Source organism: Somniosus microcephalus, chromosome 3, assembly GCF_052327205.1.
Source record: "Somniosus microcephalus isolate GS21.2 chromosome 3, FLI_Smic_1.0, whole genome shotgun sequence".
In the NCBI taxonomy this organism is placed as follows: Eukaryota; Metazoa; Chordata; class Chondrichthyes; order Squaliformes; family Somniosidae; genus Somniosus; species Somniosus microcephalus.
Genome location: NC_140989.1, coordinates 104,991,275 through 105,005,520, shown reverse-complemented (window position 1 = coordinate 105,005,520; position 14,246 = coordinate 104,991,275). Strand labels below are relative to the sequence as shown.

Here is a 14,246-nt window from a genome sequence, read left to right as displayed (position 1 = left end):
GTGCAATTCTCTCCTCGGAGTATTTTCCGCTCTGGACATCTCGTGAAGCTGTATCTTTATGGTTTCGATGTTTAGTGCATTGTCGTGATCATCATCATCATCCTGCTCATCCATGGCATGGATATTGTGTTTCTTTCTCTGGTTCTGCTGTCCGCCTTTGTTTTTGATGTATGTTCCTTCTTTCTTCGTTCTACACCTCTTTTCCCAGTGGTTTAGTTTGCCACATGCATTGCAGCTTGTTCCATATGCTGGACATTTGCTCTTGTCTGTGTAATCGTGCGGTCTTCCACAATTTCTGCATGTTTCCCCCGTTGTCATGTGCATGTCTTTGTGTGTTGTACTTTTCTCTCATTGCATCCACTCTGTTGTCCGTCTCAGAAGCCGTCCGCATGTCAGCCGTTTGAGAAATCAGCGTTTTCATTTGCTGCTTCATGGCTTCATGAGCTCTTGCAGTATCTACAGCCTCTGTTATTCCGAGCTTTTCTTTTCCTATCAGGGCTTTTTGTACCTCTACATGCGCTGACCCCCATATTAGCTGGTCCACAAGCCTTTCCTCCATTTCCTTAAATTTACACTTGCTGGCTTCATTTCTCAGCCTTGTCAGGAAATTGTCAGCTGTTTCACTGGGTTCCTGTCTTAGACTCTGGAATTTGTATCTGTGTATACGGTGATTGGATTTAGGCTCTAGATGGTTGCTGAATTTATCAAAAATTGTCGCAGGGTTTTCCTTTTCCTCTTCAGTCAAACTCCAGCTATTATACAAATCTAGACCTTTTTCTCCTGTCCACAACAGAATGTAACTAACCTTTTCCTCGTTGGTAGCGCCCTTCAGGAAGCTTTTGAATGTAAGCTCACATTTCTGTTTGAACTTGCGGAATGCTTCTAATATATCGTCGGCTTCCCAGTTCATGAGGGGTTGCATTTGCACAGTCGTCATTTTAGTTTTCCGTACGATTCACTCTCAAATCACCGCAGACATCGGCACTCACAATCAGCTCATAAAATCACTTTTCGTCTTATTCGTAGTTCGTATAGCACAATTTTGTACTCACTTATACCACTGCCACCATGTTGTGTCTCCTTGTGTTCTTATACTATAAATAATACAGACACTTTTAGCTCATTTTAGTTACTGCTTTTACTAGCTGTATTCTTGCCTTGTTTCTGTGCTGCCGCGTGGTGCGGAGTGATACAAGATGTCCGACGCTGCACTGTGCACTGCCCGTGCACAGTGTGCTACATAGCAATATAACTACACCATACCAAAGTAGTTCCATACCAAAGTAGTTCCATTTAACGATGTGATACTATAACAATGTAACAAAAGGTATACCCAGAGCTCTAATTCAAGGTAAATCTTGACCATAGTACAAGGTGACAGGTTCAACCGGGTGAAAGGCAAATTTCGGCTGATGTCTGGAAATTGTTCTTCAGATAAAGCAATTAACATTTGAAATAGATTTATAGGTTGGGTAGTAGAGGCAAAAGCTTAGAGATATTGAAGAAACATATTTTATGATTGGGGACTGAAGATTTTCTAGATTGATGAGCTAGGATGGGTAGAATGGCATTACTCAGCTGTATCTTGCGATCTGATGAGGTGCTGTTACTATCCAGGCCTGAGCCACTAGTTCAGGTGCAGTTGAGTCCCAGACACTGAATTCTGTCTGAACCCTAGTTCCTCCCCCAGGTGTTGGTGCTGTCGAAGACCTGGTCGCTGCTTCAGGTTTTGTTGTTCACCAAATCCCAGCCCTTGGTTCAGATGCTGGTGTTGTCTGAACCCTCCTAGCTCAGAGGTTAATGTTGTTTAAGCCCATTTCCTGTTGTTTAAATTCCTGGGCCCTGATCCGATGTTGATGCTGTGTGAGCCTTAGTCCTGGTCCAAGTACAGTTTCTTCACAGCCTAGCTTCTGATATAAGTGCTATTGCTCTCCACGCACTGGGCCCTGTTTAAATGCTGTTGCTGCTCAAGCCATGGCTCTTTTGCTTAAACTTAAGAAATAGGAGCAGGAGTAGGCCACATGGCCACTCGAGCTTGCTCCGCCATTCAATAAGATCATGGCTGATCTTCGACCTCAACTCCATTTTCCTGCCCGATCCCCATATCCCTTGATTCCCTTAGAGTCCAAAAACAATTTCCTGACATCATCCTAAATTTGCCTTTCACCCAGTTGAACCTGTCACCTTGTACTGTGGTCAAGAGTTACCTTGAATTAGAGCTCTGGATATACCTTTTCTATACTGTTGAATATCTAATATAAGCCCTAAGGTCCCATGTTTTTCTCTATTAGTGCAAAACCTAAGTTTCGGGGCAACACAACAACATTGTGCAGGGTACAACCAAGATTGAAAAGAGTAAAAAAGATGCTGTGGTGAATTTGGATGTAGTGATTGGGTGAAGCTTTGGTTTTAAAAGCCTGAAGATTATTAGAGGAAAGAAATAGTAAAAGGAGGTAAAGATTTCCACAGTTTTGAGGTTTTAGGAAGGAATGCTATGCTATTGCTGTACAACCCCCAGCCTTGTTAGTACTGGTGCTATTATTGTTATGGAGATCCAAATTAAGACAAACTTCTGCGTTAAATAAGAAAACTGATTTTAAGAAGCTTCCTCTCTCTAGTGGGGCGGAGGTGGAAAGGGTGGCCAGCTTTAAGTTCCTCGGAGTCCACATCACGGAAGACCTCTCCTGGTCCCTCAACACCTCCTCTCTGGTGAAGAAGGCCCAGCAGCGCCTATATTTCTTGAGGAGGCTGAAGGGATGTAATCTGTCACCCCCGATCCTCTCTAACTTCTACCGCTGCACTATAGAGAGCATCCTGACAAACTGTATCACAGTATGGTACGGCAGCTGTAGCTCCCATGACCGGAAAGCCCTGCAGCGGGTAGTCAAAACTGCCCAACGCATTACTGGCACCCGGCTACCGACCATAGAACATATATATCAGAAACGCTGCCTACGGAGGGCACGGTCCATCATCAAAGACCCTACCCACCCCAGCCACAGTCTGTTCGCCCTCCTACCATCTGGAAGACGCTACAGATGCATTCGCACCCGTACGACCAGATTTAGGAACAGCTTCTTTCCCAGGGCTGTCATCCTACTGAACGCCACAAATAAACACTAAAGCCTGCACATCTGCCGATGCACTTTATTATGGTCATATTTATGCTAATATATATGTCCAAATGTATGTTGAAATGTTTAAGTGTCCTAATCCAAATTGTACACTCTCGGGAGCCGCAAGCCTACATTTCGTTGTACTGCACTTGTGCACTAACAATGACAATAAAAGTTGATTTGATTGATTGATTTGAAAAGCAGTATCAGGAAGTTTTCCCCAGTGGTTTAGTGGGTAAATGCACTGTGTGATATAGTACTAATTTATATAGACCCAGAAGAATCGCAATTCTTGGTTTGTGCAGGTTTAATAAATCACAGCTCTGTGGTTTGTAGTAGGCTACTACAATTGGCTTTAGTATCTTAAGTTAGTGAGGGTATCCAAAGGTCATCTATAGGTATATTAACAGTAAAAAGGTCATAGACGTGATGAGGCCGATTAGGGACCAAAATGGAGATCTATTGGTGGAGGCAGACCCATAAAAGGGCCAGGGTGTCCATTGTTCATTATTATCCATTAAACCCTGCTGCTGAATAAAAGATATGTGAGGATAAGTGAGACTCAACTGTGATGGCCCCACAGTCAAATATCTGCCAGCACTCACCTAAACTCAGAGCGGAATGGTCACCTGGGGAGGTACTCGCAGAACCATTTCCCATTGTGAGTCGTTACCCTCAGAAAACCAAGAATAAAAGGACAAAATCAAGGACAGCCATTTCAAAAAAATAATACTTCACAAGGTAGAAGCTAATAAGTACAACTTGTATCCCACAGACATAGTGTACCAATGGTAAAACACTTTTGGCTGCCGTAACTTTAATTGGAGATATTCTTTAGAAACAAATTAGTATCTCAGTTAACATTTTCCACAGATTTCTGAATACAGTCAGTTGGTTAAAAAAGAACAACAATCCCATGAACGGACAGAAGAAAAATTAAAACAAGCCGAAACATTGGCAGCAGAAAAGTTGCAGATACTTCATGAGAGTAGAAAGGAATTTGAAGAAAAAACTGAGCACCTCAAAAAGTTGGTTAGTAATTTTCACAGCAGCTTTTTATAAGTATTTGGCAGGATCCTGCCTATTCCAAACCTTACTATGCTTTTGTTTTGCTTAATACAGCATGGTGAAAAATTATCCACAATGCTAAGAGAAAGCACATCAGAAATCAGTTGCAGAGATGAGAAGATCAGCAAGCTGAAGCAGCAAGTTTCAGAAATTCTACAAGGAAAATCTTGGTACTTTTTGTCCTGCAAGTTTTTTCCTTCCTCTTCTGAAGGTAGTGAGTCATGCTGGGGTGCATTTTCACAGGTACTAGCAACCCTCTGGTATCTGGCCTAAGTGTCCATTCTTCATATAGATAGTAAATGGCAGCAGGCTAATAAAGTTGGAGACATCACTATTGAGCCCAATGCTGCCTTTGCTCGTGCTGTCATAGAATCATAGAAATTTACAGCACAGAAGGAGGCCATTCGGCCCATCTTGTCCGTGCCGGCCGCCAAAGAGCTATCCACTCTAATCCCACTTTCCAGCACTTGGTCCGTAGCCTTGTAGGTTACGGCACTTCAAGTGCATATCCAAGTACTTTTTAAATGTGATGAGGATCTCTGCCTCTACCACCATTTCAGGCCGTGAGTTCCAGACCCCCACCACCCTCTAGGTGAAAAAATTTCCCCTTTAAACTTCCAACCAATTACTTTAAATCTATGCCCCCTGGTTATTGACCCTTCTGCTAAGGGAAATAGATCCTTCCTATCCACTCTATCTAGGCCCCTCATAATTTTATACACCTCAATTAGGTCTCCCCTCAGCCTCCTCTGTTCCAACGAAAACAACCCCAGCCTATCCAATCTTTCCTCATAGCTAAAATTCCCCAGCCCAGGCAACATCCTCGTAAATCTCCTCTGCACCCCCTCTAGTGCAATCACATCTTTCCTGTAATATGGTGACCAGAACTGCATGCAGTATTCCAGCTGCGGCCTAACCAGTGTTTTATACAGTTCAAGCATAACCTCCCTGCTCTTATATTCTATGCCTCAGCTAATAAAGGCAAGTATCCATTATGCCTTCTTAACCACCTCATCTACCTGTCCTGCTACATTCAGGGATCTGTGGACATGCACTCCAAGGTCTCTCTGATCTTCTGCACTTCTCAGTGTCCTACCGTTTACTGTATAGCGTATTCCCTTGCCTTGTTAGCCCTCCCCAAATGCATTACCTCACACTTCTCCAGATTGAATTCCATTTTCCACTGTTCTGCCCACCTGACCAGTCCATTGATATCTTCCTGCAATCTGCATCTTCATTATCAACCGCACGGGCAATTTTTGTATCATCTGCAAACTTCTTAATCATACTTCCTACATTCAAGTCCATACATATACTTCCTACATTCAAGTCTACATTTGTAGACACACACATGTGCAAGAATCCTGGTTCATTTATTGTGTTCCCTTACATAGAGGCACCAAGTCAATTATAACATCTCCACTAATACAATAGCAAAATACTGCAGATGCTGGAAATCTGAAATAACAAGAGAAAATGCTGGAAACACTCAGCAGGCCAGGCAGCATCTGTGGAGAGAGAAAAACAGAGTTAACGTTTCTGGTCAATGACCCTTCGTCAGAACTGGAAAAATTTAGAGATGTAACAGATTTTTAAGCAAGTGTAGGGGCAGGGAAAGGGAGTGGGGGGGGGGCAGGGAAAGAACAAAAGAGAAGGTCTGTGATAGGGTGGAAGGCAGGAGAAGTTAAAGGACAAAAGGGATGATGGTGTAAGGCAAAAGGAGATGGTAATGGGACAAGTTAAGAAACAAAAGATGACTCTAAATGAGGTGTAAATGGCAGTGGCAGAATCATCAACAGCTGCCATGTGAGAGAAAAAATAAAATAAAATTGGGGCAGAGGTTATGGTCTGAAATTGTTGAACTCGATGTTGAGTCCAGAAGGCTGTAAAGTGCCTAATCGAAAGATGAGGTGCTGTTCCTCAAGATGGAGGTGGCAGAACCCCTTCCCCTCCCAGAACCATTATAGGGTTCCCCTTTCACCCCACCAGCCTCCACATTCAACGGATCATCGTCCACCATTTCCGCCACCTCCAACATGATCCCACCACCAAACAAATCTTCCCCTCCCCTCCCCTCCCCTCCCCTTTCAGCATTCTGAAGGGGCCGCTCCCTGGTCCACTCCTTTATCACCCCCAACACCCCTTCCCCTTCCCATGGCACCTTCCCGTGCAAGTGCTGGAGATGCAACACCTGCCCTTTTACCTCCTCCCTTCCCACTGTCCAAGACCCCAAACACTCCTTCCAGGTGAAACAGCGATTTACTTGTACTTCTTGCAATTTAGTATACTGTATTCGCTGCTCACGATGCAGTCTCCTTTACATTGGGGAGATTAAACGCAGATTGGGTGACCACTTTGCGGAACACCTCCGTTGAGTCCGTCAGCGTGACTCCGAGCTTCTGGTCACCTGTCACTTTAATTCTCCGCTCCACTCCCACTCTGATTTCTCCATCCTCGGCCTCTTACACTGTTCCAACGAAACTCAACGTAAGCTCGAGGAACAGCACCTCTTCTTTCTATTAGGCACTTTACAGCCTTCTGGACTCAACATCGAGTTCAACAATTTCAGACCATAACCTCAGCCCCTATTTTATTTATTTTTTCTCTCACATGGCAACTGTTGATGATTCTACCATTGCCATTTACACTTCATCTAGAGTCATCTTTTGTTTCTTAACTTGCCCCATTACCATCTCCTTTTGCCTTGCACCATCATCCCTTTTGTCCTTTAATCTCTCCTGCCTTCCACCCTATCACAGACCTTCCCTTTTGTTCTTTCCACCCCCCTCCTTTTCCCTGCCCCTACACTTGCTTAAAAATCTGTTACATCTCTAACTTTTTCCAGTTCTGACGAAGGGTCATCAACCAGAAACGTTGGGCTGAATTTTGTCAATGGGATGCTTTTGGAGGTGGGACTGCTGCTTTCCAGTTTTCAATCCCGCCTCCATCAGCTTCTGGGCAACCAGCGGGATTTTCCCCTGATTGACCTTGTTACGCCCGCCCAGCGGGCTCAGCAGGCCAATTAGGGGGAAGTCAGTGACAGAGCACGTCAACGTCTGATGTGCCATCTGTCAAGATTTCTTGAAAGAAGAAATGTCAGCGTTTGACAGCTCTGTGAAGCTGTTAAACACTGACATTCTGTGTAGTTTGATGAGTTCTTGTGTTCAGGACTCATCAAACCTTTCAACTTTGCAGAAATCACCTGGCTGTTGGTTCGGAGGATCCAACAGCCAGTCTGTGAAATCTACAATGAAGACGTCGGGACTCCGGATCCACAGCGGCTGAAGGCTGTAGGCAGAAACAAAGGTAAGTGAACATTTTATAACACTTAACACTCACCTTACATACTTACCACTCCACACTTGCACCCATCACCTCTACATCTCACTTTCAGGCCCCTCCGACCTCCTTCTCGTTTCCTACACCCTGACAGGGTTCTCCGAGTTCGGGAAGCCTGCACTTCGGAGCTAAAAATAGGGATAATCTATTTTCTGCCTGTTAACTACCTGTTAACAAAGAGTTAATAGGCTTTAATCCCTTTCCTGCCTCGAGGAGACGGGACCCGGGGCAGGATGGCTTCCCGCCTCCTGGCAAGAGGGCACAGAGGCGGGTTGGGGGCGGGTTTGCCAGCTGCCCCCAAATCCTGCAACTTTACCGACAGCCCCGCCTCCATACCCGCCTCCTCGGGGCTGACAAAACCCAGCCCAGCAGCTGTTTTTCTCTCTCCGCGGATGCTACCTGACCTGCTGAGTGTTTCCAGCATTTTCTGTTCCACTACTATTCCAGCAGAGATCAGGATCTGATTAGGGCCCCTCCTTTTTTGTATGACTCACTACCATACAACATGGTACATTCATTCAATTAATTAATATTTTTTGTTTCATCTTTCTTGAGACAATGCTCAAAATCAGTAATTAGAAAAGTATTATGTAGAGAACCTGGTTCCTTATTACGTTCACCATTATTACATTGTGTTGTCAGGATACTTGGGGGGAGAAACTGGGCTCTGTAGTGACCGTTTTTTAGGCGCTACGTGGCCTCCTAAAGCTTGAAAATGGCGTCCGAGATGTGCGGGCACACTTCTGATGGGACACCACCTTGGTGAAGGGGTTTGCGCGCATGCACCTAACGACCGCCGGCAGCATGCAGAGCAGGCAGATTATGATGTCCATCAGTGTGCAACTCTGATTTGACACCAGCACTGCCTTTTTTCGAACACCATGCTCCAGCCTACGCCTTGTCTTAACCTCGCACAGCTGAACACGATGTTAAACGGCATGTAAGACCCACCCACCAGCGCTACTTAAAGGGATTTAAAAAAAAAATTGTATATGAGATGTGGGCGTCGCTGGCAAGGCCAGCATTTATTGCCCATCCCTAATTGCCCGCGAGAAGGTGGTGGTGAGCCGTCTTCTTGAACCACTGCAGTCCGTGTGGTGAAGGTACTCCCACAGTGCTGTTAGGGAGGGAGTTCCAGGATCTTGACCCAGCAACGATGAAGGATCAGCGATATACTTCTAAGTCAGGATGGTGTGTGACTTGGAGGGGAACTTGGAGGTGGTGGTGTTCTCATGCACCTGCTACCCTTGTACTTCTAGGTGGAAGAGGTCGCAGGTTTGGGAGGTGCTGCCGAAGAAGCCTTGGCGAGTTGCTGCAGTGCATCTTCTAGATGGTACACACTGCAGCCATGGTACGCCGGTGGTGGAGGGAGTGAATGTTTAAAGTGGTGAATAGGGTGCCAATCAAACGGGCTGCTTTGTCCTGGATGGGGTCGAGCTTCTTGAGTGTTGTTGGAGCTCGTTACTTGTGCCTTGTAGATGGTGGAAAGGCTTTGGGGAGTCAGGAGGTGAGACACTCGCTGCAGAATACCTAGCCTCTGACCTGCTCTTGTTGCCACAGTATTTATGTGGCTGGTCCAGTTAAGTTTCTGGTCAGTGGTGACCCCCATGATGTTGATGGTGGGGGATTCGATGATGGTGTGCCACAGGGATCAGTGCTGGGGCCTCAACATTTTACAATTTATATAAATGACTTGGATGAAGGGATCAAAGGTATGGTTGCTAAATTTGCTGATGACACAAAGATAGGTAGGAAAGTAAATTGTGAAAAGGACATAAGGAGGCTACAAAGGGATATAGATAGGTTAAGTGAGTGGGCAAAGATCTGGCAAATGGAGTATAATGTGGAAAAATGTGAAATTGTCCATTTTGGCAGGAAGAATAAAAAAGGAAGCATATCTAAATGGTGAGAGATTGCAGAGCTCTGAGATGCAGAGGGATCTGGGTGTCCTAGTGCATGAATTGCAAAAGGTTAGTATGCAGGTACAGCAAGTAATTAGGAAAGCTAATAGAATGTTATCGTTTATTGCGAGAGGAATTGAACACAAAAGTAGGGAGGTTATGCTTCAGTTATACAGGGCATTGGTGAGACCACATCTGGAGTACTGTGTACAGTATTGGTCTCCTTATTTAAGGAAGGATGTAAATGCGTTGGAAGCAGTTCAGAGAAGGTTTACTAGACTAATACCTGGAATGGACGGGTTGTCTTATGAGGAAAGGTTGGACAAGTTAGGCTTGTATCCGCTGGAGTTTAGAAGAGTAAGAGGTGACTTGATTGAAAATATAAGGTCCTGAGGGGTCTTGACAGGGTGGATGTGGAGTGGATGTTGTTGTGTATGTGTACCTTTAAGAGAATAACTGGTCTCAGACTGCAGTACCGGCAGTGACCACCCCTGTATAAAAAGGCACTAGCAGCCTTCTGTAGTTTCAGTTACCGATTGTCTCCAATCAGTAAAGACTTGTTAAACCAACTCCTGCATTCTGTGTCTCCATTAACACACGGATTTAATACTGGCGACGAGTAAGAAACGAACTTACCTGCAACTCGGCAGCATCTCAGACGACGTTATTGACGGTCGAAGCCAGAAGAGAGAAAAATAAAAAAATAATCCACAGAAACTCGAGAAACGGGCGTCGACCGTGGGCAACCGCCCTCCCAATCATCGACTTGAAAAGTGCAGGAGAGACTGTCGAGAGCCAGGCTTGGTCTCCAGTCTGTGGTTTCCCAGCCAATCGGGCTGGTGGCAGGTAGTGCACTGATCCTTCCTGGGCTGCGGCGGGCTAGAGCTCGATCGGGTGGCTCTGCAACGGGGCCGGGCAGCGAGTCAGGAAGCAAAGAGAGAGAGAGAGGGTGGAGCACACAGGGCGCGGCCGGTGCTTCGCAGCCGGGCAGCGTTCGGACCTAAGAAGAGGGAGGGAAGTGTCCCAGAGGGTCCGCTCCACAACGGGAACGGTTAAAAATAAAAAGGCTACTAAGGAACCGTACAGGAAAGTACAAAAGATGACGGACAGTAGTTCCAAAGACCAGATGAGCGATAGTGAATCCGGGAACAAGAGACTAAGCTGTCTCAAACTTCACAACGTAATCGCAAAAGAGGATCACCGAACCATTTGGGTCACCCTCACGATAGCAGGGTCCCAAGTCAAAATGGAATTGGATACAGGATCAGCTCTAACCATCATGAATCGACGAGACTACGAGCGGCTATTCTCACACATACCCTTGAGAGAGACATCCATTGTCTTGAGGACGTATATGGGGCAAAAAGTATACCCCAGAGGAAAAATAAGGTGCCTGTCGAATACAACGGCAAGAAAATATGGAAATTGTATCTCTACATTCTGCAAGATGGTGGACCACCGTTACTGGGACGTGAATGGATCAGAAAGATAAGTTTAGACTGGCACTCCATTCAGGCACTGACGGTGGCTGGTAAAAAGGATGACGACGTCACTCCTGGACGATTGTCAACAATCTTAGCTGATGCCAAAGAGGTATTTCAACAAGAACTGGGCACTCTTAAAGGCGTAACCGCCTCGATAAAAATAGAAGAGAATGCAACTCCCAAGTTTTTCAAAGCAAGACCGGTACCATATGCAATTCGCCCAGCCGTCGAGGCAGAGCTGGAGAATCTGGAGAATGCAGGCGTGTTGTCTAAGGTAGACTGGAGCGAGTGGGCGACACCCATCGTTCCTGTCATGAAGAAAACGTTAAACAATAAGTCTGAGGAGCCAAGGAAGGTTCACATCTGTGGGGACTGATGTGCCTCAATAAATCCGAGACTCGATGTTAGCGAAACAAAACAAGGCTTTTATTGACTTAGAAGGTAACACACAGAGGAGAATGTATCTTCCATCCAGAGGTCTGCCGTACTGGATGTGCTGCAGGCTGGGCCAGCTTACATAGGAGCCAGGTATGGGCGGAGCCCTACATACAGTACAATACAATGGAAATGAAACTGAAACCAACCACAGTCACAGGCAGAGAAATACTGATGAGTGATGAATGGAATATTTCATCACAGGGACTTCAAGGTGACGGTGAACCCAGTCCTTCACACAGTACAATATCCTCTTCCAAGGATAGAAGACATCTTCGCCTTACTATCTGGAGGGAAGCGTTTTACAAAAATTGACCTAGCACAAGCATATTTGCAGATGGAGGTTGAAGAATCCTCTAGGAAGTATCTCACGATAAACACTCACAAAGGTCTTTACCAGTATAATCGACTGGTATTCGGAGTAGCATCAGCTCCGGCGATATGGCAAAGAGCGATGGAACAAGTCCTGCAAGGGATTCCGGGGACTCAGTGTTACTTGGACGACATCCTAGTGACAGGTGAAGATGACAGTGAACACCTTAACAACCTAGAACAGGTGCTCACTAGACTACGTGAACATGGGCTACGAGCCAACCGCCCCAAGTGCGAGTTTTTTAAGAAACAGATATCGTATTGTGGCCACGTGATTGATGAAGAGGGGTTACATAAGTTCCCTGACAAAGTTGAAGCGGTTGTTAAGGCCCCAGCGCCTGAAAATGTGTCGCAACTGAGGTCATTCCTCGGATTGGTGAATTACTACCATAAGTTTTTACCGAATTTGTCCACAATTCTGCACCCACTGAATGCCCTACTACGAACGAGAGTAGCATGGAAATGGAGCAATGACTGTAAGCGGGCCTTTCAGAAGAGTAAGGACTTAATCACTTCAAGAGAAGTATTGGCTCACTACAACCCATCACTACCGATAAGACTGGCGTGTGATGCGTCTCCCTACGGCATTGGGGCGGTACTGTCACATAAATTCCTTGATGGTTTAGAGAGGCCGATAGCTTTTGCGTCACGCTCGTTAACTTCAGCCGAGCGTAACTACGCCCAGATTGACAGAGAGGCCCTCAGCCTAGTGTGGGGGGTGAAGAAGTTCAATCACTACCTGCACGGTCAAAAATTTACTCTAATAACTGATCATCAACCTCTTGTCTCCATTTTCAACCTTCAGAAGGGCGTACCGATAATGACAGCACAACGGCGACAGAGGTAGTCCCTTTTCCTAGGGGCACACCAATATGACATCGAGTACAAAGGAACTAAACAGCATGGGAATGCTGATGGATTGTCGCGCCTACCATTGCCGACGGTGGAAGAAGAACTTGCAGTGGATCCAATGGAGATATTCCACTCGACCATAGTCGAATGTCTCCCTGTGACGAATGCAAACATAGAAAAGGAAACACGAAATGACCCGACACTATCCCGGGTCTATGATTTAACGGTGAAGGGATGGCCAGCACATGGCGAACCACTGCTGCCAGCATTCTCGCCGAGAAGAGAACAGCTGTCAGTGTGCAGAGGAACCTTGATGTGTGGATCCAGAGTAGTAATTCCACCCAAATTGAAGGATAGAGTGGTCAATGAGCTTCATGAGGGCCATCTGGGAGGGGTAAAAATGAAGAACTTAGCTAGAGCGTTTGTGTGGTGGCCAGGAATCGATAGAGAAATCGAAGAGATGACCAAGAGCTGTACAGGATGCCAGAAGGTCCAAAACGCCCCACCACAAGCCCCTCTACATCCATGGGAGTGGCCCTCATCTCCATGGCAAAGGGTGCACATTGATTTTGCTGGTCCCTTCATGGACTCGATGTTTTTAATTGCGGTGGATGCACATTCAAAGTGGCCAGAGGTAATAAAAATGTCCTCAACCACCACAGAAAAAACTATTACAGTCTTACGAACCATATTCGCCAGGAATGGGCTGCCTGAACAGATTTGCTCTGACAATGGACCACAGTTTGTGTCTGAAGAGTTCCGGAGGTTCTTAAAGAACAATGGTGTTAAGCATTACACATCTGCCCCATATCATCCAGCCACTAATGGATTGGCTGAGAGGTTTGTTCAAACATTCAAGAAGGCTATTAAGGCAATGTGTAATGAAGATATACCCCTACAACACAAGGTGGACAACTTCTTGTTTGCCTACCGGAATGCGACACATGCGGTTACCAACCAAACTCCTGCCATGATGTTCTTCAATCGAAGACTACAATGCCGCTTGGATTTGGTTAAGCCGAACATCAGAAGAGATGTGGAGAACAGGCAGTTTGAGAATATGAATGAAAGACCGACCAGGAGTTTTAAGATAGGTCAACCAGTTTTGGCCCGGGACTACCGCACAGAGAAATGGCAGCCAGGAACGATTTGTACACGGCAAGGACCGCTCATGTATACCGTGGACGTTGGAGAGAGCATTGTAAGACGCCATGCTGACCAGATTCTAGAGTCACGGGAAAACGTCAACTCCACACCACGATCTGATACACCTGGCGATGAAACCGACGTACCAATTGCATCTACCGCAGAATCGGTGATATTGGAAGCAGATGAACCAAACAATGACATTGATCCCGACTCAACCTTGCCAGAAGAACCTGATACCCCAAAGAGGCGTTATCCAGACAGAATCAGGAAGCCTCCTCAAAGACTGAACTTATAATTGATTAACCTCAACCAATGTATCTAGCAACCGTAATTGTGATTGTAATTAGTTATCATTTAGTTGTTAAATGAATGTTATGTACTGTTTATCTAAAAGGGGAGGAATTGTTGTGTATGTGTACCTTTAAGAGAATAACTGGTCTCAGACTGCAGTACCGGCAGTGACCACCCCTGTATAAAAAGGCGCTAGCAGCCTTCTGTAGTTTCAGTTCCCAATTGTCTCCATTCAGTAA

At 45.7% G+C, this 14,246-nt stretch overlaps 1 protein-coding gene across 1 annotated transcript in view; it reads left to right on the top strand.

Moving 5' to 3' along the window:
• Positions 1-14,246, top strand: part of LOC147121236 (uncharacterized) — a 58,046-nt gene that overhangs the window by 8,128 nt on the left and 35,672 nt on the right. Inside the window, exons 3-4 of the mRNA XM_085981438.1 lie at positions 3,990-4,148; positions 4,239-4,354. Of these exons, the coding sequence (XP_085837564.1) occupies positions 3,990-4,148; positions 4,239-4,354 (275 nt within the window). The remainder of the gene's footprint in view (positions 1-3,989; positions 4,149-4,238; positions 4,355-14,246) is intronic.